This window comes from Zonotrichia leucophrys, chromosome 21, assembly GCF_028769735.1.
Source record: "Zonotrichia leucophrys gambelii isolate GWCS_2022_RI chromosome 21, RI_Zleu_2.0, whole genome shotgun sequence".
In the NCBI taxonomy this organism is placed as follows: domain Eukaryota; kingdom Metazoa; phylum Chordata; class Aves; order Passeriformes; family Passerellidae; genus Zonotrichia; species Zonotrichia leucophrys.
The window spans coordinates 4270859-4291911 of record NC_088190.1 but is presented as its reverse complement, the minus strand read 5'-3'; the positions used below and the strand labels follow the sequence as shown (position 1 = coordinate 4291911).

Sequence of the window (21053 nt, the reverse complement as noted above, 5' to 3'; positions counted from 1 at the left end):
CTTTCATGAGGAAGACTCAGAGGATTTTATTTTCCAATACAGTTTCCATTGTGTTCATGGGAAAAGATTTGTTTTGCTAAGCAGAGTATAAACACAGCACTGTGGCAGATCCCTCTAAAAATTGGTTCAAGTCAATACTGATCTGCTTTCCCCACATTCTTGCTGGAAAATATTTTTTTCTGATTCCTCTGGCATCTCTCTAAACCTAAAGAATTACAAATGAGAGAAGCATTTACCCCCCTGAGCTTCATGTGCCACATACTGCTCCAGCAGCACTAAACTTCCCAAAGAGAAAGAGAAGAAATATCAGAGATATTTCAGAATTGAGAGCTCTAGCTTCAGATGAAGAGGTTGGAATAATATAGAATAATATAATTTAGTTTGTTTTGAATTACTTTAAAGTCAGAAAGCCTGGGAGAAGTTCTCCATGTACCAGTTTCTGGTCACAGTCTATGTAAATCTGGAAGGGAGCCATCAGCTCGAGGAGAACTCTGGTGTACATTTGTATTACTGAAAGCAGATGTGGGCTTAGGGCTCCAGCCAAAACTTCAGAGTAGGAAAAAAATGATCTGTCCTCAATTCCTCACTGGTCAGAAAGGATGGGATGGATCAATACTGGTGCATTAGTGCTGGGGAGATGGCTTTCAGGCCTGACATGTCTGATAGAGATGCTAGCTCAGTCTAGAAGTGATAAGAAAATCAAACTGCTGCTGCCTGTGCACAGCCATGTGCCTGCTGCTCTCCTGCATGGAAAACCTGCAGCTCCCTGGGCTCACAAGTGTTGCTTGGTGTGAGGACAAATGATACAAAATGATTTGTTGATAGTGATGTTAGGGAAATTAATCCACAAACACCAGAGGTTTATGTCCAAAAAGGAGGCAGAGGAGTCCTTTCTGGTTTTATTTGAATAAAGGGAGAGGCCATGGGGCATTCCCCTGGATCTTTCCAATTTTTGGAGGACCCAGCCTCCTTTTTATCCCAATTTCCTGGCTTCATTTCCCTTCTCTCTTTCCCCATTGGCTGAGGTACTTGAGAGGTCCAGACCTCCCAAAACACCTGATCCCAAAGATTTCTCTCTAATGTATAACCCTCCCTTTTCATTTTTAATTCTTATGGAATTTAGGGGTTTTTCTTCCCCATTGTTTCTTTCATCTCTCAATGTCAAATTTCGTTTATCAAATAAAGCAAATATCTTTTTCCATTCATCAATCAGTGGAATCCTTCCCATTGTTTCATCTTCCAGAGATGGTTTTATCTACCAGCAGCCCCACAGCTGGTTTGTAAAGACAAATCCACCGTTCCCCTCAATGACCTGGGGAAGTTCAGCTGCCCATGGTTTCCACTCCTTTATGCGCCACACTGCTCCCAGGCCTGTGTCTGTTGGTGATGGAGAGAGATGGGGAGACTGACTTGGTGATCAAAATCTGATTTTATTGTGAGATACAAACACTTATATAGTGTTTCAGGCAGACTAGTAATGTGTACTACAATGATTAGTTAAAATCACATACAGAAACTTCTGCAAATAACAACACCTCTTGCTTGCAGAGTTTAATGGGATTTTCTTTTTCCAGTAAACCCATTTGATTTAATCTTCCTGCAATCCAGGTCTAATTTGCAAAGTGCTGTTTGCTTTTGCCAAGGCATCCTGTTATCAAATCTCTTATGTCAACCAGGTCCAAAGTCCATCATCGGTCTGGTGTCCCCCAACGTTCCAACACGTGTTCCCCTCAGACATTGCCCTGGGAGCCTCCACGGGCCAGGCCCACGAGGGACACAAGATGGGGCCGGGCTGTGTCACCCTGATTTTTTAAGATTTTCTAAGCCTTCTGATGTTTATATTCTTGTAGCAAACTTTCTCACACACTTTATGGAAATAACTCATTGTTTTGTGTTCTTTTATAGAGGAGGAGAAATTTGATGGACTGTTGGTTTGTCCAGTGTCATTGGAGAGGTGGCACTGTCACCCTCCAATCCACTGTCACTTCTGGAAATCTATAAATGTTGGAGTCAGAGTTAAACTTCCCTCTTTTTTTGCCTTAGAAAATCCAGTGTCCACATCTTTCTGTTTCGTGTCCCAAAGTGACAGGGCTGCCTTGTGACAAACATGTGGGGTGCACATGAGCCCCACCCAGCAGTGCAGTGGCTACACAGCCAAGATTGGCCCTGGCACAGCATTCCCAGAGCAGCTGAGGCTGCCCCTGATCCCTGGCAGTGCCCAAGGCCAGGCTGGATGGGGTTTGGGGCCTGGGGCAGTAGAAGGTGTCCTTGCCATGGCAGAGGTGGAATGGGATGATATTTAAGATCCCCTCCAATCCAAAGCATTCCATGGTTCATTCTATGATTTATGGTGTGGTTTAAAATGGACCCTCCCTCACAGTGAGCCTCAAACCCCTTTTCTATTAGCAGGAGGTGCAGGAACACTCTGAGTGCTGGGAATCCTCCCAGTCCCCTCTCCAAGGCATCTCCAGGCACAGATTTTGTTTTATTATTTTAATGAAAAATAAACCCTCTCAGCAAGGAGGATCCTGCTCTTTCCCTCCTGCATTTTGGAGACACAACTGTGATTTGTTATGGCCCTTTTGTCTGGGGAAGATTTGCTCCTCAATGAGTTGTTTCTGGCTAATCTTTACTACTTCCAATTTTGTGGCAAGATCTTCTTTAGACAGAACTAGGTCGAGTATATTTCAATTTCCTCATGTTCTTAAGATCAGTTTGTCAGAGAGCCCTAAATAACAGATTGCTTTATTCATAAACAGCCTGAGCCAGCCAGGGTGTGCAGCACGTTCAGGGTGTGACAGTGATGTGTTACTCTGAGCTTATCAAAGGGCTCCACTGCCTCAGCCACCGGCACAAAGAAAATACACTGAAGAATTATTTGGGTCTCATTTATTTAATGAGCCAGCAGTAAAAATGAAACTTCCAAACTCACCACGGTTGAGGAGCAAATCACAGAGCAGATTTTTCAAATCTGTAGAAGTCCAGAGCTTTTCATTGGGTGGAAATAAATGTGGCCATTGGTTCATGTATAAATTGCAGCTTCATAAAGTGTGTGAAATTGCTGGGGGATTTCTGTGAGCTGTGGAGGAGGTGATTTCTGACTGGGAGCAGAATCTCACATATAATACCTGGGGTTGGAGCCCACGAAGGAGAATTTAAGAGATTAACAGTGATTCAAATACCAATAATCACGGAGAAAGAAAATGAGCAATGTTTTAGTTGTTGGTCTGACTCACTCCTACTCCAGCTAATAAAAAGGCAATTTTTCCAGCTTCTCTCCTCTGTGTTGTGTGGAGTTCTGGTTCACTACACATCAGAGAGAACAGGTCTCTGGGCTGTGAGTCAGGAGACTGACTATTGTTGTTCTTATTTTCACTTTAGCCATGACTTGTTACTTGAGATTAGAAACATAATCATAGAATCCTGGAATGATTTGAGTTGGCAGAATCCTTCAATACAACCTCATTCCCAGCCACCCTGCCATGAGCAGGACCAGGTTGCTCAGGGCCTCATCCCTGTGTCTGTATGATGCCTTTGCTGGTCCTCTCAGGAGAGTCCAGGGGAGGAAATGGGGATCAATTATTTCCAGCTCCACCTTTCCAGAGCAATCCACACTCATCTCAAACTGAAAAAATTATGTTGGCCTCCTCCAGCATGGTTTCATTGTTGTTTCTTGCTTTCCCTCTGTGTCTCCACAGCTGTTGAATCACTGCATTCCCTGAATGACCAGATCTCCCACTTCATTGTCAGCAAGTCAAAAACCCTGGATGAGGATGAAGATGCCTTTTTGCCCAGTGAGAAGGAGTCTCTGAAAAGTGCCATGAGGCTGATGAGGCACCTCCTGATGGATGCACAGGTAGGAAATCAATACACAAATATGTGTTAGGATGTGAGGAAGGCACATTGCACACATCTGGAGGGATATGACATTTTTATGTGCACTTTTAGCAGTGGAGAACATTAATTGCTGATTCTTTAAAACTGATTTTGGCTTCTGAAATCTGCAGCTGTGGGAAGAACATCTCAGTGTGCAGCTTGTGCTGGGGCTGAGCCTCAGATTCAGGGTTGAAAATGGCTCTTAATTTCAGGAGAAAATGCAGCAATGTACCCATTGATGGGAATACAGCAATAACCCCATTGATGGGAATCCAGCATCAGCACTACCAAAAGAAAATTATCTGTCCACTAAGCATCTGTGCTCAATGCCAGATTTAGAAGTGCCAGACAACTGAGCTGTTGGTGTAGCCAAGCTCTAAAATGCCAGTTAAAAGTCATGAAATTATGTGCAGATGTTTCTTTGTGCCTTTGTTGCTTCAACAAAAAAATCTCTTTCTCTGTAGCTTTGCTGTGTTGCAGTCTTTCCTTCAACCTACAAAAAGCACCCTTTGAAATATTAATTATATTTATCTTGTTATATTGCCTTTTGGTCTTTATTTGCAAAGCCTGGATGGAAAATTACAGCTTCTGTCAGAGGGCTCTTTTGAAACGGGGTGGTCTCCTCTCCCTTCTACTCTAAAATCAGGAAAAGGAGCCTGAGGTTTTCCTGGGATCTTCTGAGCTCTCCAGGACTGGGGATGGCCTGTTCTGATTCATGTTCTCCCACGTGGAATCTGGTGCTTCTCTTCTCTTCTCTTCTCTTCTCTTCTCTTCTCTTCTCTTCTCTTCTCTTCTCTTCTCTTCTCTTCTCTTCTCTTCTCTTCTCTTCTCTTCTCTTCTCTTCTCTTCTCTTCTCTTCTCTTCTCTTCTCTTCTCTTCTCTTCTCTTCTCTTCTCTTCTCTTCTCTTCTCTTCTCTTCTTTCTCCTCCTCTCCTCTCCTTCTCCTTCTCCTTCACCTCCTCACTTTCAAAGCCTCTGGTCCTGCTGACTTTGGCTGGCAGGGATCCTGTTGCCCATGGGGATTGGCCTGGGGATCCCTGCTGTTAACAGCACATTAATTTTAATATTGTGTGTTTGCACCAGGAGTCAGTCCAGGTTTGGAGGCTGTGGAGAGCACAGGGAGCAAACCCTCCCTGTTGTGCTCAGGGTTCCATTTCTGTGGGGATGGTGCTGATCTCACCTTGGCACATCTGTAACCAAGTCCCCTCCATTTCCCCCAAACCACCAGAGTTAATGCTGCTGAAGTGTCTTGGGGAATACAAGGGGTGAGATTGTGCTTTTGGATCTGCTCCCACAGTGGGAATAGATCCCACAGATTCCCCTGAAGGTGGGAATAAAATCACAGAATCCATGGAAATCCATGGAATCCTCCCAGTGTGAGGCTCTGGACAGAGATAAGCTGAAATCCAGTGCTTGGCCCTTTTACTCCCCTCTCCTGGCATGGACCTGATTGTGACTGGTGGATAATTTGAGGAGAAAACACCCAGCTTGAAATTTTGGGCCGAAAGTTTGGGTTAAAAGAGACCTCAAATCTCATCCCATGTCACCCCCTACCCTGGGCAGGGACACTTTCCACTAGACCAGGTTGCTCCAAGTCCCAGATATTTGGAATTCCTTTGGGGAGTGAGGCATGAGGGCAGGCAGATAAAAATAAATATGGGGCAAAAAATGTACCTATTGATAATCCTCTTGTGCAGGAATTCTATTTTTAGCACCCAAGAATTGCTTTCCTACTTATCAGCTGTCCTGAATGCATATTAATTGGTGCCTGTGATAGAGAGACTGATTAGGAAATGCTAAGAACAATAGGGAAATGTCAAGTGCTCCTGTATCCTCATGATGTGCCTGGATCCCTTCCCAGAAAGGACAGGATGTTTTCTTGCCTGGGATTTTCAAGTTGGAAGAATGACAAGGTGGGAAGTGGTAGTGGTGAGCAGAAGGATCGAAGTAAACAGGTGATAACATCCAGTAAAAAAATCCAATAAAATAAATCCTCTGAGGAATGAAAGAAACATGAGTCTGGCAGGAATATCAGCAGGAATATCCCTGCCAGTGTGTGAATATAAATATGTGCTAACCCTGACTGCAGAGTGCCCTGTGGCTCTAATCATACAGCAGGTAAAAATATTACCAGTGCAATTATTTCCTTTCCTTTCCTTTCCTTTCCTTTCCTTTCCTTTCCTTTCCTTTCCTTTCCTTTCCTTTCCTTTCCTTTCCTTTCCTTTCCTTTCCTTTCCTTTCTTTCCTTTCCTTCCCTTCCCTTTCCTTTCCTTTCCTTTCTTTCTTTCCTTTCCTTTCCTTTCCTTCCTTTCTTTCCTTTCCTTTCTTTCCTTCTTTCTTTCCTTTCCTTTCCTTTCCTTTCCTTTCCTTTCCTTTCCTTTCCTTTCCTTTCCTTTCCTTTCTTTCCTTTCCTTTCCTTTTTCCTTTCCTTTCCTTTCCTTTCCTTTTTCCTTTCCTTTCCTTTCCTTTCCATTTCCTTTCCTTTCCTTCTTTCTTTCCTTCCCTTCCTTCCTTCCTTCCTTCCCTTCCCTTCCCTTCCCTTCCCTTCCCTTCCCTTCCCTTCCCTTCCCTTCCCTTCCTTCCCTTCCCTTCCCTTCCCTTCCCTTCCCTTCCCTTCCCTTCCCTTCCCTTCCCTTCCCTTCCCTTCCCCTTCCCTTCCCTTCCCTTTCCCTTCCCTTTCCCTTTCCCTTTCCCTTTCCCTTTTTCCCTTTCCCTTTCCTTTCCCTTTCCCCTTCCCTTCTCGTTATTTTATGGAAAGTTTGTTTTTGCAGGGCTCTGTACAAAGATAAACTAAAATCCAGTGCTTGGCACTTTGACTCTTGCCATGGACCTGATTTTGACTGCTGGATAATTTGAGGAGAAAACATCCAGTTTGATATTTTGGCTAGAAATCAGCTGGACTGCTAAGCCAGCAGGAGTGGCTGCTCAGAGGGGACAGCTAATGGGCATTTCTCTCTTCTCTGCCATTATTAATCTGCTTTGGAAAGGCAGGGATGATGTGGGGGTGATGCTTTGTGCCTGCTGCCCTTCTGCCTTGCAGAGAAATTGGACACAATTTTGGAGCTCTGCTTGGACACACACCAGGAGATGTTGCTGAAACAAAGGTTTTGGGTCCACCATGGGTCTGACTTTGATCTTGAGTCATTTTTTTGGCTTAAGATGAATCACTGAAGCAACACACAGAGCTTTCCACTCTGGAGAACACTGTGAGGGCTTTTGGAGGAGCCTGTGCTGGGGCCATGTGCATCTGCCTGTGAAGGGACAGGTCCCTGCCCTCCCAGCGAGGTGTCACTGGGAGCACAAAGGACAAGGATGCTCATCAGAGTGGAGCAGAGGAACCAGCACAGAGGCACCAGCCTGGGGTTCCACAGCTGGATTTTCTGATTGTTAAAATGTCCACTCTGTGCCCCTAAGCATCAGCCCAATCCCTATAGATATTAGGCCATATTTATTTCTCCCTTGGGTTCTTGAAAGAGTCTCTTTTGCCCATCTGTTTTCTCAATTTACTCCTCTTTTCACTGATTTTAATGCCTCAGTTTTGTGGTAGTCATGTACAAGCAACTGTGACAGAAGTGACTGTGGCTTTACAGGGGAAATGAGAGGTCACTTCTTGGTAATCACAGCATGGAGAAACAGCTGTTGAACGGGGAAAAAATTCTCCTCATCTCCCACGTGCAAATGGGTTTTCTCCATGGAAAATGGGGCATATTTTGCACTCCTCCTGATAGAGAAATGGCACGGGTGGCAGATGAGGTGGCAGTGGGGGGAGAAATGGCACAGGTGGCAGATGAGGTGGCACTGGGGGGAGGATGGCACAGGTGGCAGATGAGGTGGCACTGGGGGGAGGATGGCACAGGTGGCAGATGAGGTGGCACTGAGGGGAGGATGACAAGGGTGGCAGATGAGGTGGCACTGGGGGGAGAAATGGCACGGGTGGCAGATGAGGTGGCACTGGGGGGAGAAATGGCACAGGTGGCAGATGAGGTGGCACTGGGGGGAGGATGGCACAGGTGGCACTGGGGGGAGGATGGTGCTGGCAGCTGTGGTCTGGGCTGGCTGAGGGGCTGCTGATCCATCAGCCCTGTCAGCAGTGTTAAACTGCACGCAGGGAGAGGTAATAAGCTGTGTGGAGTCTCTCAGCAATAGGCTGTCAGCTCAGATTCAGCCCAGGGAAGACAGTGATTTAATGGAAGTCATTACAATCTGCAGGATCTCTTGACCCCGGTGCTCTCCATCCCTTCCACACCCTGGATAGGATTTCCCAGGTCACAGAGCTGGCTGACAGCTCTGGGAAAAAAGCAGCATCTCCCTCCCTGCTGTGAGGGCTGGGGCTCTGTGCCAGGGTGTCCCAGGGGTGCAGCACATTCCTGACATCACCTTCCCTCCCTGGGTCACCCTGTCTGTGCCCACCTGGCAGGGGGAGGGCTCCAGGAATGGGAATTGTGCTGCCTGAATTAAAAGGTGTGTTGTATTTGTGGGGTTCCCAGATGGAGGAAGGAATGATGAATCTGACTCCATGTTCTCAGAAGGGTAATTTATTATTTTATGATACTATATTATATTGAAGGATACTATACTAAACTATACTAAAGAATACAGAAAGGATACTTACAGAAGGCTGAAAAGATAATAATGAAAAATTTGTTACTCTTTCCAAAGTCTTGACACAGCTTAGCCCTGATTGGCCAAAGAGTGAAAACAACTCACAGCAGAATGCAATGAAACAATCACCTGTGAGTGAACAATCTCCAAACACATTCCATATGAGCACAACACAGGAAAAGCAAATGAGATTATTATTATTATTTTCCTTTTTCTCTGAGGCTTCTCAGCTTCCCAGGAGAAGAATCCTGGGCAAAGAGGTTTTCCAGAAAATATGACAAAGGTGTGCTGAGATAATGCTGGGGTGTTGCAATACTGAACGACACTCACAAGCTGAAGTGTCCAAGGCAAAAAAGCCACGTTTATTTCTGGACTTCAATATTGATAGAATTCCAAAAGTGACCATGGATTGGAGGACGAAATTGCCACCTCTCCAACCACACTGGTTAAACCAACAGTCTATTAATTCTTTTTTCTTCTAGAAAGGAATGCAAAACAGTCATTATTTACATGAAAAGTGCATGAGAAGCTCTGTTATGAAAACCTAAACATCAGAAGGTTTAGAGGAACTTTAGAAGAACAGGGGCATACAAGCAGGTGGAGAGGAAAGGTGCATTTATTCCCCTGCCATGTCCCATCCTCTGCCTGGTGCTGGAGTGAATAAACAATTCCCCAGCTGCCAGCCAGCCCCGTGCACAGCGCTGTGGCAGGGACACGGCAGCCTGTGATAGATTGTCACTGCTGTCAATCATTTCTGACACTCCTATTATGCTCAGGAAGGATGTTTGCTCTGTGCCTGTTGTTTTATAATCCTCAGAGGTGGAATTTTATAGCCTAGCAGTGTTTTTTCCTCAGACATTTCCCTAAGCAGGATTTATTGCTTCTGAGACACACGTGACATGAATCCATTACACCTTCAAACTTTAAATCACCCCCTAGCTTTGCCTAAATTGCTTTTTGATTTGTTTTGCTTGAGTTTCTGTTTCTAATTGCAAATATGTGAGAGCGTGGACTGGCATGGAGCAGAAGGTATACACCAGCCAAGGGCTGAGTCATGGGCACCAGCTCTAATCCAGCTGTTTCCAGAGGAATTTGTCTAATTAACAGAAAAGGTGCACCCAGGCACCAGCCCTAGATGAAGGGTAATGGTCTCTTATATGAAGGAGCACATGACATTTTGCTGGATGCCTGCCCTCAAAAGCCAAGCTTTCAGGAAGTTCAGTCCATTTAGCTCCTTCCATGGAGTGCTTAATTGACTTCAAGTAGATTTGAAGTTCTTTGGGAGAAATACCTTCAGTGCCTTTCCCAGCAGTGCTGTGATTATCCTCAGGTGTTGTTCTGGAGGGAATGAAAAGACATCAAAACCATCTTTGGGTTTGCATTGGACTTTTTGAATGAGATCATAGCACAAATAATGACTAAAGAACAGGATCAGCCTTGTGGGACATCTGGCTTAGATTCACTTGGATTGCAATTGGTGCCCAGGCATGGGAGTGTGAGGGCACTGAGATATTCAACTGCTTCTCTGCTGGGGAGTTCATTTCTTTCTTAGGTAAAGACAGAAAATCAACCTGGAGATGCTTCTAACCTTATTTGTTAGTGTTCTCATTGCCCAAAAATCATAGAGGAAAGAACACTTCCATTTACATTTAGAAGTATTTTTTCTTTAAAATCTGGTTTTGTCACTTTTTTTTTTTTTTTTTGGTGTGTGTTTTCTGGTTGTTTGGTTGTTTTTATCTTTTACTCTGAATCAAACAGCTCCAATCCTCACTGACTCGTGGGACAAACCGTAGCAGGTGTCTGCCAGGACAGGTCTGCAGATGAAGTTAGTGCCAGTTTGGACAGAGGATATTGCTTTGTTTTCCTTTGGAAAATATCTGAGTATTTGAGTTGTCACCGCCTTAAGCCTTTTAAGCCTGACACTGATACCCTGTAAATAAATCATTTAAGGTGAGAGATTTTGGAAAAAAGGAAAACCAGCTTGGCATGACTTACATGTAGCCATTCAACATCCCACCAGCTGTTGGGCTTTGTTTTTTTGCATTACCCTCCATTTCTAACCAGACAAGATAATAATTTCTCAGCCCTTTTACATTACAGTCTTTTCTCCAGTGGTCCCTGTTGCCTTCCTGAGCAGGCTGGTGTGGAGACAGCCACAGTAATTGCTGCAGAACTGGAGGCAGAGCAGTGCTGTTTCCCCAGCTGACCTTTAAAAATAGTTCTCATTTTCTACAGAGGGCTGTTGGATAAAACCAGCCATGTTGTTGCAATATTTTGTTTGTTGCTTAAATGCTTCTCACCATCTGTTTTTCAGACTTTTAGCAGAGCTTCAGGAGCAATGCCCCATGACCTTTGTTTTCACACGAGTGGGTCCTATCAGTATCAACAGGAAGAACAGGGGAAGGAGGATTTCCTCTGGGTTTCAATAAACTGAAATTATTGGAGTTCTGAAAGCGTCCTTGCCACACCAATGTGTTTCGAGGGCTGCAGAAAGGGAAATGATGCAAATTCTGTTATGAAATAATATAAAAGTGCAGCTGCAAATAGATGTTCACATATCTTGGTGTTCATTTATCTCAGCCTGCACAACCCATGAGCTGGTTTGGCTTGGAGAACAGCTTCAATTCAAGTCAGGGTGTATCAGAGAAAAGTCCAAAAAAGCCCAGGTAATTCCAAAATTCCAGTTTCTGTGACGCCTTCACAGAAGGCCCTGATACCTCTTAGCAGGTGGCCCAGGACAGAGTGTTTTATTTGCAGAGTCCTGTTGAGCACTGAAGGAGAGGTGACAATTTTTTCTCACTTAGAACTCAATGTGTATTCATGAGCAGAGCGTGTGTGCAAAGCTTTAATTGAAGTTCACGAGAGAGAAACGATGAGTATCTTCATAAATGTAGAAGAAGCAATTAGGGGAGACCAGAAAGGATTTGCTATCACAGCAGTTTATCAGCAATGCAGATTTTTCAGTTAATAACAGGAAAAAACCCCAATTGTGCAGCCAGCAAATGAGACAGAAAATCCCAGTTAGCCTCACTCAGCGCTTGAGAAGCACAAGATGTGAAGACTCAGGAAAATGTGTTCTCTTCCCTCAATGTGTTTTCTCCTGCCTGGAGAGCTGTGTTTTCTCCTGCCTGCTCCATTTCTAGTTAAGAAATGAGCTAAAGCCCCTCACCTCAGCCCAAAGTGAGCTGCAGCTGCACCACGGTGCTGGACCAAGCCACTGGGAAGCCCGAGAGCTCCATCCCAAAGCAAATCCTCCTCCTGACTCAGCTGCAAACTTCCCCTCCAACCTGTGAGCTCAGGGGTCACCAGGCTGAGCCCAGCAGGAGGTGGGAGCCAGCCAAGTACATTTGTATTTTTGTCTCAGAAAAACCAATAAATATTTAATGGCGCTGCGAGACACAGCGAGTGTTTGCGTTCTCTCCCCATATATCAACAGTTGCTTTAAGCACTTGCTTGATAAAAATTAAGCTGTTTCTCCAGATCCCTGCCTCAGATGCTGGGTAGGGAGCTAATTTTGTAAGCAAAAGCTGTCTTGTTTTGGAAAACAAATTCAAATGGGAGAGCTGGTTTTTGAAAGTGAGTGCTGGGCTGCTATTCCTGCAGAAATATTCCAAACAGCCCTGTGAGTTAACCCTGGCAACAGATCTTGTCCAGATGTAGTAATCCTTTGTACTTTAACTCCTTCTAGGCTGTGGGCTTAGCTCCTTCCTAGGAAGGCATCCATGCCAAATGCATTCCATTCGATTCCATTTGCACTGAGTTTTGGCAAACCATGGATTTTCTCTGGACTCCAATTTTTCCCAGCAAGGAGATGAATTCACTGGTTGCAAGACCCTGACACCACCTCAGATCTCCTCTTCCTTCAGGGAAAAGTTGTCTTTTATCCACAAATGTAAGGATGTAATTTAATTCCCATCTTCCTCATTTATCTTTGAGCTGGGAATAATATTTGTCTACTTCACAGCGATCGTGTGAGGCTCTTCATTCATTAATGTGTAAAAGCTTTGAGATCCTTAGGATGAAAATTGCTTTAAAAGATGCTGTTAATAATAAATATCAAGTAATGCACCTTGGTACCTCTTAGCAATAATTGGTGCTATCATTCCTGCCCAACTCTTCCATGAATTAAAAGGCTTTGAATGGGACTGGAGCTACGAATGGGATTGGGACCAATTAACAAGTAATCATATGTCAGTTTTTATATCCTCAGCATTCCTGTCATGGGTCTCTTGGGAAAATCTCCATGGATTTTAATGGTGCAATGTCAGAATTCAGCCCCAGACGTGTTTGTGGGATAACTGCTGGATAACCTGCATTCTTCTGCTAACTTGGTTGCTTAGTGATTAAGCTAAAAGCAAAAGTATGCTGGTTTAATATTAACATAAATGGAATTAGCCACCCTTTCTCTGAGTTAAATGTTACAGGAAAATTCTCATCATAAGGAAACCATGATTTTTTTTCTTTTGATATATAGATTTAATTAATTTGTTGATAGTTTTTGAGCTGCTCTCTGTATTTAACCTCCACTCCAGCATGTGGAGACTGGCTTTTATGGCAAATCCAATAATTTGCTGCTCGTTTACCCAACTTATACTTTTATTAGATTTCAAGCCCACAGCACTCACCCTCCTAAATGGAGAGGCTCTAAATATACATCCCAAGTAAATAAAGAGCTCACATAAAGAAATTGCCTGATCTTTTAAAGATTATTTCTGTGGAGGGGGAAAGCACTGAACCTTGGAATGATGTGTGGGATGGAGCCAGGACAAAGGACCACGAGAATCAACACCATGAGAAAGCTGGAGGCCAGTGAGGAGTGGATTTACAGCAAAATGTTCCCCATTTAGGAGCAGCCTCTTCTTCCAGGCTGGAAGAGATTCGAGTGTTGTGAGCGTTGCTGGTGCCACATGGGGGAGATGTTGAAGAAGAGCTGGATCACTCCACAACGACTTCCCAGGAAGAGCAGCCCGAGGGCTTTAGGAGCCTGATTCCTTTCAGTTCCCCTCCCATATGATAAGTGTATAAATATCCTGTATAAAAGGGATCTGTGCAAACCACTTGAAAAATTATCCCTCTTGCCTTCAGGGTGCATCCAACATCCTCCAGTTGCCAAAGGTGCTTTTATAAGCAAGACCATGAAGGGATCAAGGAAGATAAAATAAGAAATGATGCAGTCCCTTGTGTTATCACCACTGCAGCTCCTGCCCTGTTCCCTCACCTCAGCTGGGTTTGGGAAGGGATGGTTTGGAGGAGCTGAGGGAGTCTGCAGCACTCAGCAGGATTTCTTGCTGCTGTTCCTTAACACCCAAAAAATAAGGATAAGCTCATACAAGTAGCGTGTGATTTACTCAGGCCCACTGGCCATCTTCCTTGTTTCTCCTTACAATAATACTTTTCACACTGCAAATTAGTGGTTAATGCTTACTTATGCCTGAGAAATCTGCACAGAAATGGCTATAGGGAGAGTATCTCTACTGTGTGAAAGCCAAAGAAGTAAGATTGACTTTTTGAATTACTTTTCCAATATCTGTTTGTTTTTTTTTTTTCTGCAGTGGTTTAAAAAGATATTTATTCTAGGACCCTGATATGTTTTATAATATTCTAGCAGCCAGGTTAACAGGTAGAACCAGTACTTTTGTACCAGGAGTGAGCTGTGAAGCCAGGTTAGGTAGCCTGGGGGAAGTCATGACATCTTCATTTTTCAGCTTAAAAAAAAATAAAGAAAGAAAAAACTACAAGCACACAGCACATACCCCAAAAGCTGAAGTGCTGCCCCCTTTGAACACGGGCTCCAGCTGACTCCAGGGGAACTCTGGCTCCTCTTTCAAGCACAGCCTTCCCTTTCTGCCCACAGACAGCCAGGGGCTCTAAGAATACAGCAACTTTTCCCTCTCTGTCTTTCTGCATTCAGGAATTCAGAATCACTGCATGATGTGTGCCCCAATTAATATTCCCTGATTGTTTCCCTTTCCCTTCCAAATGATGTCAGTCTCCATCATTTTTGCAATAATGGCAGTGAGAGGAATGTCTGTTTTTCAGAAATATTTTATCTCTCATTTTTGTGCTCTCAACAATCTCTACTCATCTCAGGCTTTTTATTTTTCTTTTTATCCTCTTGCTTTTGACTTATATTGTAAAAGACCTACAGTAAAATAATGAAAACTGTCTTAATCTATCACTACTCAGTTTGTACATTATTAATAATGAAGGCAGTGTAATTAGGCTGCAGAATGCACAGTGAACACAACACTAAGATGTCCTTAACTAACATCTGTGGCTACTGCTCGGCTTATATTGGCACAAGCCACCAAGATTTTCCATGAAAACAGTTATTTGTGTCTGGCATTGCTTTTACAGAGCACAGGGGCTTCATTTTGTACTGCTGCCTGTTGAAAGACAGCGTGAAATCCATGGCAATGAATGCTCAGCTCTATCTGAGCCACATTTAAGGTGCAGACCCTGCCCTCAGTGTCACTGCTTTGCTGAAAACTTCTTTCTCTTGTGCCCTTGGTGTTTGAGCTGATGGGTTGCCATGGACAGAAACTCATCTTTAGGAGGCTTTTCTTCTCTTCTGCCCCTTGCTGTCCCTTTTCCATGTCATTTCTCGTGATCCCCATCCTCACACCCTGTTTCAAGGAGGCCAGGAAGGAACAAGGTGCTTTTCCAGGCTGTCATCAGCACAGGCTGATGGTTTGATCCTCTGCCTGTGCTCTCCTGACCTGTGACATGTTGGATCTCCAGTGTCAAAGGCATCAAAGGTGTCTCTGTTTCAACTTGTTCCCAAAATGATGGGGGGAAATCTCATCCTTAACACACGTGCAGGGCTGCAAGGCCACCACTGCCACAGGCCTGGCCATGTCCATCACAAAATTATGGAATCCTTAAGGCTGGAAAAAAATCTTTAAGATCAACCTGTCCCATTCCTCCCTCTTTGACAGCTTCCAGCTGCTGGCAGGGCACTGGAAAGAGAAGTTTAGAACAAGAGGGATGTTAGATCAGATATAAGGAAGAAATTCTTCCCTATGAGAGAGGTCAGGCCCTGACACAGGGGCTGGGGACAGAAAGGATCTTGAAGACCATCATGTTTCAACCCTTCTGCCCTTCCACCATCCCAGGTTGTTCCAAACAGGCCTTGGACACTTCCAGGGATGGGGCAGCCACAGCTTCTCTGTGCAACCTAGGTCAGGGTCTCCTCACCCTCACAGGGAAGGATTTCTTCCTGATTTTTAATCCAAACCTAATCCCTACCAGTTTACAGCCATTACCCCTTGCCTGTCAGGCTGGGATGGACTGAGGTGCTCCTCCCCTGGGAACTTTCAAGCACTTTTCCCCAGCCTGCCAAGGCTCCAGCTGCTGTGAGCAAAACCCCTCCTGACACAGCCAGAGTTATGATCCACCCCAAATCTTCCTGCTGTGCTTACATGGTGTACATGATCAGTGATGACTCTGCACAAAGCAGAAAATAAACCAGCCCTACAGCTGTATAAATGCATCAGCTCCACACAAAACACAGGGAAATGCAGCGTCTGCAGAAGGAGGGAGGGGAATTGAGAGTGCAAGGGGTTTTATTGTGGCACATCTGAGAGCAGAGCCCACAACACAGAGTGAATAAAGACCTTATAAAAATACTTGGCAGCAACTCCTCTAAATCTTTCAAGGTATGAGTTTCTTATTTTAGTTGATTTACTGAGCTGACAAAGAGGCAATCATCGTTAATCAAAATAACTCACTCCTGCTTTGAGTATGAGAGCTGAAGTTAGATGAAGGTCATGGAAAAGAGATGATGAACTAGCCCAGGATCTTTAGTGGCTGGAGTTTATTAGGGAGCCTATTTATGAGGGGAAACAGATTTTGGCAAATGCTGATGGTTTTTAAAATGGATTTTTTTCAAGAAGTAAGGATTGCATCTCTCACAGATTGACAGATGGGATGCACTCGAGTATGCATGAAGGGATGATTTCCTGATGGCTTTTAGTAGCAAGAGGTGCTGTATTGGAAAGCATTTGGTATTTTCCTGGAGGCAGGGAGGGAAGCAAAGATTTGGATAAGATATGTAGGAGATGAGAAGTGATAGGGGCCTGTGAGTGCCAAACCACATTTTCTGGGGAAGCTTCAGGAGACCGAGCCACTGACATTTCTGAGAAATTCCTCTCTTGGGCATCATGGGGATTTCTGTCCATGCCTAAATCCATTTTTATTTAGGGGAGTATCTTTCCTCAACCTTTGACAGTGCAATGTCTCCCTGCTCCATTCCTCACCCTGGTCAGGTGTGCACCAGCCTGTGCAGGACTCACTGAGGAGGACGTTTGTGAACACCTTGTTCAGCAGTTTGCTGATGGCTGAGCCCCAAATAATGCAAAACTGAACAGGCAGGAGCCCAAGAATCCTTCAAAATTATGCTAATGATTCTTAACAAGTTCCATGTTTTGCCTTGAAACTCACTTCTTTAGCTAAAATGTTCTCTGCATTCTGTCTAGAATGAAGGGAAAATATCTAAATTGAAGCAAAAATGATTGCCCAAAGCAGTGAGGACTGCCAGTGCCTGCAAGCAATATCAATTAGTGTTCCGGTGCCAAAATTATCGATAGCTCTCTTGCCAGTAGCTTTTATTATCAAAAAACTGGGTTGATAACTGTGTATTTCACTTGGCTAGCATAATGTGTGACCTTAGCACGATAAAGGGACACGAAATCCCACAGAAATCTTGTTTAAAGCTAAATGATTTGTGCTTGAGATTTGTTTTCTATTCCCTTCTCTTCTTGCCCTGTGGACACATCTGATGAGTCTAAACCTTGTCACTTAAAAGCTTTTGTGAGGTATTTGAAATTTCTAAATAAGATGCTTATACATTTTGTTTTGTTTGCATCACACAGTCCTGGGGGCTGCAACCATTAATGGAAAGCCAACAAAAGAGCAAATCCCAAATACAGGAGACCACTCCAATGCTAAGAAAGCTGTAAGTTATAATACAAACAGCACACACCTATGTCAGCTCATGAATTAAATTCCATTTCCAAGAGCTCTCTTGTGGCAGCCTACTAAAATAATATATTACGTGCTTAGAGGCAGCATTGGACTGATACAATGAAAGGGGGATAATTAAAGGCTTTGCAAATCCCAAATGTGGCAGCAGCTGCAGGTCAGCTCAGGAAGCAGCTCTGGGAGCCACAACTGTCCCTCCTGCAAGAATGGAAACCCATTACATGACACTTGTGGAGAATAAACCTGGAGGGGGAACAGCTTCTCTGCCCTGGATAAATATGTAGAAGAAATCCGCTGGGAATGATGCAAAAAAAAAAGGAGTGGTAGCAGGTGGCAGCACTTCTTTTTACCCTACAAAATGCATATTTAGAAGCAAAATGGAGAGGAGGAGCCAATTAGTGGGATTACTGTGCTTCAAGAGGCAGGTGCTTGCATTCCAGCTAGGAAACTGCTGCTTCCAATGAGATGAAATGCAGGTGCTTTGTACACAACAGAGGCTTTGGCAACAAAGTTTTGCTAATTACAGAAGCAGAGGACAAAGAGGTAAAGCTCGACAGCAGCTTGTTTGACAATGAACAAAGGACCCATAAGGCAGCATTAAAACTCAAGAAAAAAAATGAATTTTCAGAGCTGAACAATTGTGCAGGTTCATTGTGGAAGCCATAAAGAGAAGGGGACGTGGTCCTTTGAATGGTGGGGAGTAAGGAGATGGGGATAGCTTGGATTGCTTTGGGCTGTGAGGGATAAAATGGCTTTGAGCAGAATAATAACCATGGCTGCACATTCCTGCTTAGCCATAGAAAAAATGAACATCAGAGGAGAAAACTATGGATGAGCACCAGAGAAAGGGCTGAAACAGAAATCCTTTTGCTTGTCTGGATGCAGCTCTGGCTCCATCTGAGCTGAGAGTGCCTTTTCCTGGCTGCAGAGCAGATGGTTCCTCTCGGCAGAGCCAGGCAGCCAGCATGGGCAGGGCACGGTGCCACGGCCTGGGGAGGCACGGGGGGCACAGGATCCACCCAAGCTGGCCTGGAGAGCCAGGGAGGGCTGCATGGAGACTCAAATCATTGTCTTGGCACAGTTTAGAGCTGTACAGGGCCAATAAAAAAGTGTTGGGCCCAGTTGTGGCCCCTCGGTTTGGGAAGGATGTTGGGATGCTCAAGCACGTCCAGAGGCTGGAGAGGGGCTGGGAACACAAACCCTGTGAGGAACCACTGAGGGAGCTGGGGGTGCTCAGCCTGGAGAAAAGGAGGCTCAGGGGTGACCTTGTCACTCTACAGCTCCTGAAAGGTGCCTGTGCTCAGCTGGGGCTGGGCTCTTTCTCCAGGTACTGACAGAACCAGAGGACACAGTTCTTGTCTGTGCCAAGGGAAATATGGGTTGGATATTAGGAAAAAGTTCTTCACAAAAAGAGTGATAAAGTTCTGGAAGGGCTGCCCAAGGAAGTGGTGGAGTCCCCATCCCTGGGTGTGTTTAACAAAGCCTGGATGTGGCACTGGCTGAGTTGAGGTGTTAGGGCTGGGTTGGATTTGATGATCTTGAAGGTCTCTTCCAGCCCAGTGATTCTGTGAATTCTGTGAATTTGGAGAAATTTTGGGAATTCCCAGGGAAGTGGTGGAGTCACCATCCCTGGGTGTGTTTAACAAAGCCTGGATGTGGCACTGGGTGCCAGGGTTCAGTTGAGGTGTTGGGGCTGGGCTGGACTTGATGATCTTGAGGGTCTCTTCCAACCCAGTGATTCTGTGAATTCTCTGAGCTTTTTTGAGCTGCATTTTGGGGCATCCAGATCATTTTTCTCCTAGATATGTGGCAGTGCTTAATAATTTGGGGTGTTTCAGCTGCCTGAACCCTGTGCTCCTGGCTGTGTGCTGTGCCCACCCCTCAGCACCTGTGAAGAAAAATCCCTTGGTCCTGCCAAGAATCCTCTTCAGCAAGTGACCTTCCTGCAGGACAGCAGAGCTCTTGAGTGCTCATTATTATGTTGGATGCAAAGGATTGTTCTTGCCATTTTTAAAACATGGGCACTTGGAACTCAGTAGGATTGGTGCTCAAATGTGGTTGCAGTATAGAAATAACAATTCCTGGCATGTCTGGATCAAAGCTGGAGTCAAGAAATGGTCAGAGGATTTCTAAGAGATGTGAGATCTGGTTGCCAGAAGTAGATGTAATTATTTTTGTGGAAACATTCATTTTAGTACTATTTACACACATACATAGAGATACCAAAGACCCAGGTCCCAGCTGCCATTCCAGATGCTGAAGGCTGATGCAGACATGGTGAAGGAAGGTTTTGTTATGAGCTTGGAAAGAACAGAGCAGGACTTGGGGGGTGAAGACAAACTTCTGAAACTTTGGGTGACCCTCTAAAATAAGTGGCCTCTTGTGTTCATTATCATCATACAACCACTCAAATTATTAAAGGTGAACAGTGTGGATACAGAAAAATCTGCTGACAGCCTGAGAGAGGTGGGACTGCTGAGCCTGGAGAAAAGAAGGTTCCACTTAAAGCCTTTTGCAGTATCTAAAAGGGGATACAGGAGGGCTGGAAAGTGACTTGGGACAAGGGCCTGGAGTGACAGGACAAGGAGGAATGGCTTAAAGCTGAAGGAGGATAAATTTGGATAAGGTCTAGGGAAAGAATCCTTCCCTGTGAGGGTGGGGAGGCTCTGGCACACATTGCCCAGAGAAGCTGTGGCTGCCCCATCCCTGAAGTGTCCAAGATCAGACTGGAGGGGGTTTGGAGCACCCTGGGGAGGTGGAATAGCAGGAGGTGGAATGAAATGAGTCCTCCAACCCAAACTACTCTGTGACTTTTCCAGCTCCTTGGCTTCCTGTGACTGCCAACAGTGCATAACCAGGACTTAACAGCCAAGTCCACGAGGAGAAGAATAGATGGGTAACGAGCTGCCTCAGAAAGAAACCTCCTGGGTGCAGCAGGGACAAGAACCGAGGTTTTAAACAATGCATCCCTGCAGGAGTCACGAGAGAGGGCGGCCAGGAGGCAGCCGGGCTCTGCAGGGGCTGGGGAAATGCTCGGCTGCCTCGGGCAAGGGAGGATGGCTCTGAATCCCGGGATAGGAACCTCAGCCTTGCACTCCTCAGAAAAACCACAGACAGAGACCTGAGTAATGCTCTGTTAAACAACCTCCAAACAAAGCAACAGCTGGAGGTACTGGTGAGGAGCTGGCTGGAAATATTTCCGTGGGTTTTGGAGGCTCTCGAGGAAAGCTGAGTCTGGGGTGCAATGGCCCAGAGAGCAGAGTTGTGAAAGAGCTGTAATTAGTGTCTGACAAAGCAATTAAAACCTGACAAGCAAAGGCAGCAGAATGAAGCTGATGGAAGTGGACAGGGCTCCAAATGTGAGTTTGATAATGAATCCAAAACACCACAGGGGGAAAAGGTGCCTGAGGCAGAAACCTGGGTGACAGTGAGAGCTGTACCCCATGGAGCCACCCCTAGCTCCCCAAATACCAAAATACCCCATGGAACCACACCTAGCTCCCCAAATACCCCATGGAGACACCCCTAGCTCCCCAAATACCCCAATACCCCATGGAACCACATCCAGCTTCCCAAATATCCCATGGAGCCAT

General features: G+C 45.0%; 1 protein-coding gene across 1 annotated transcript in view; it reads left to right on the top strand.

The window, feature by feature from the left end:
- The window catches only part of KAZN (kazrin, periplakin interacting protein), a 218514-nt gene that overhangs the window by 51616 nt on the left and 145845 nt on the right, over positions 1-21053 (top strand). The window contains exon 2 of the mRNA XM_064730483.1: positions 3699-3856. Coding sequence (XP_064586553.1) covers positions 3699-3856 — 158 coding nt within the window. The remainder of the gene's footprint in view (positions 1-3698; positions 3857-21053) is intronic.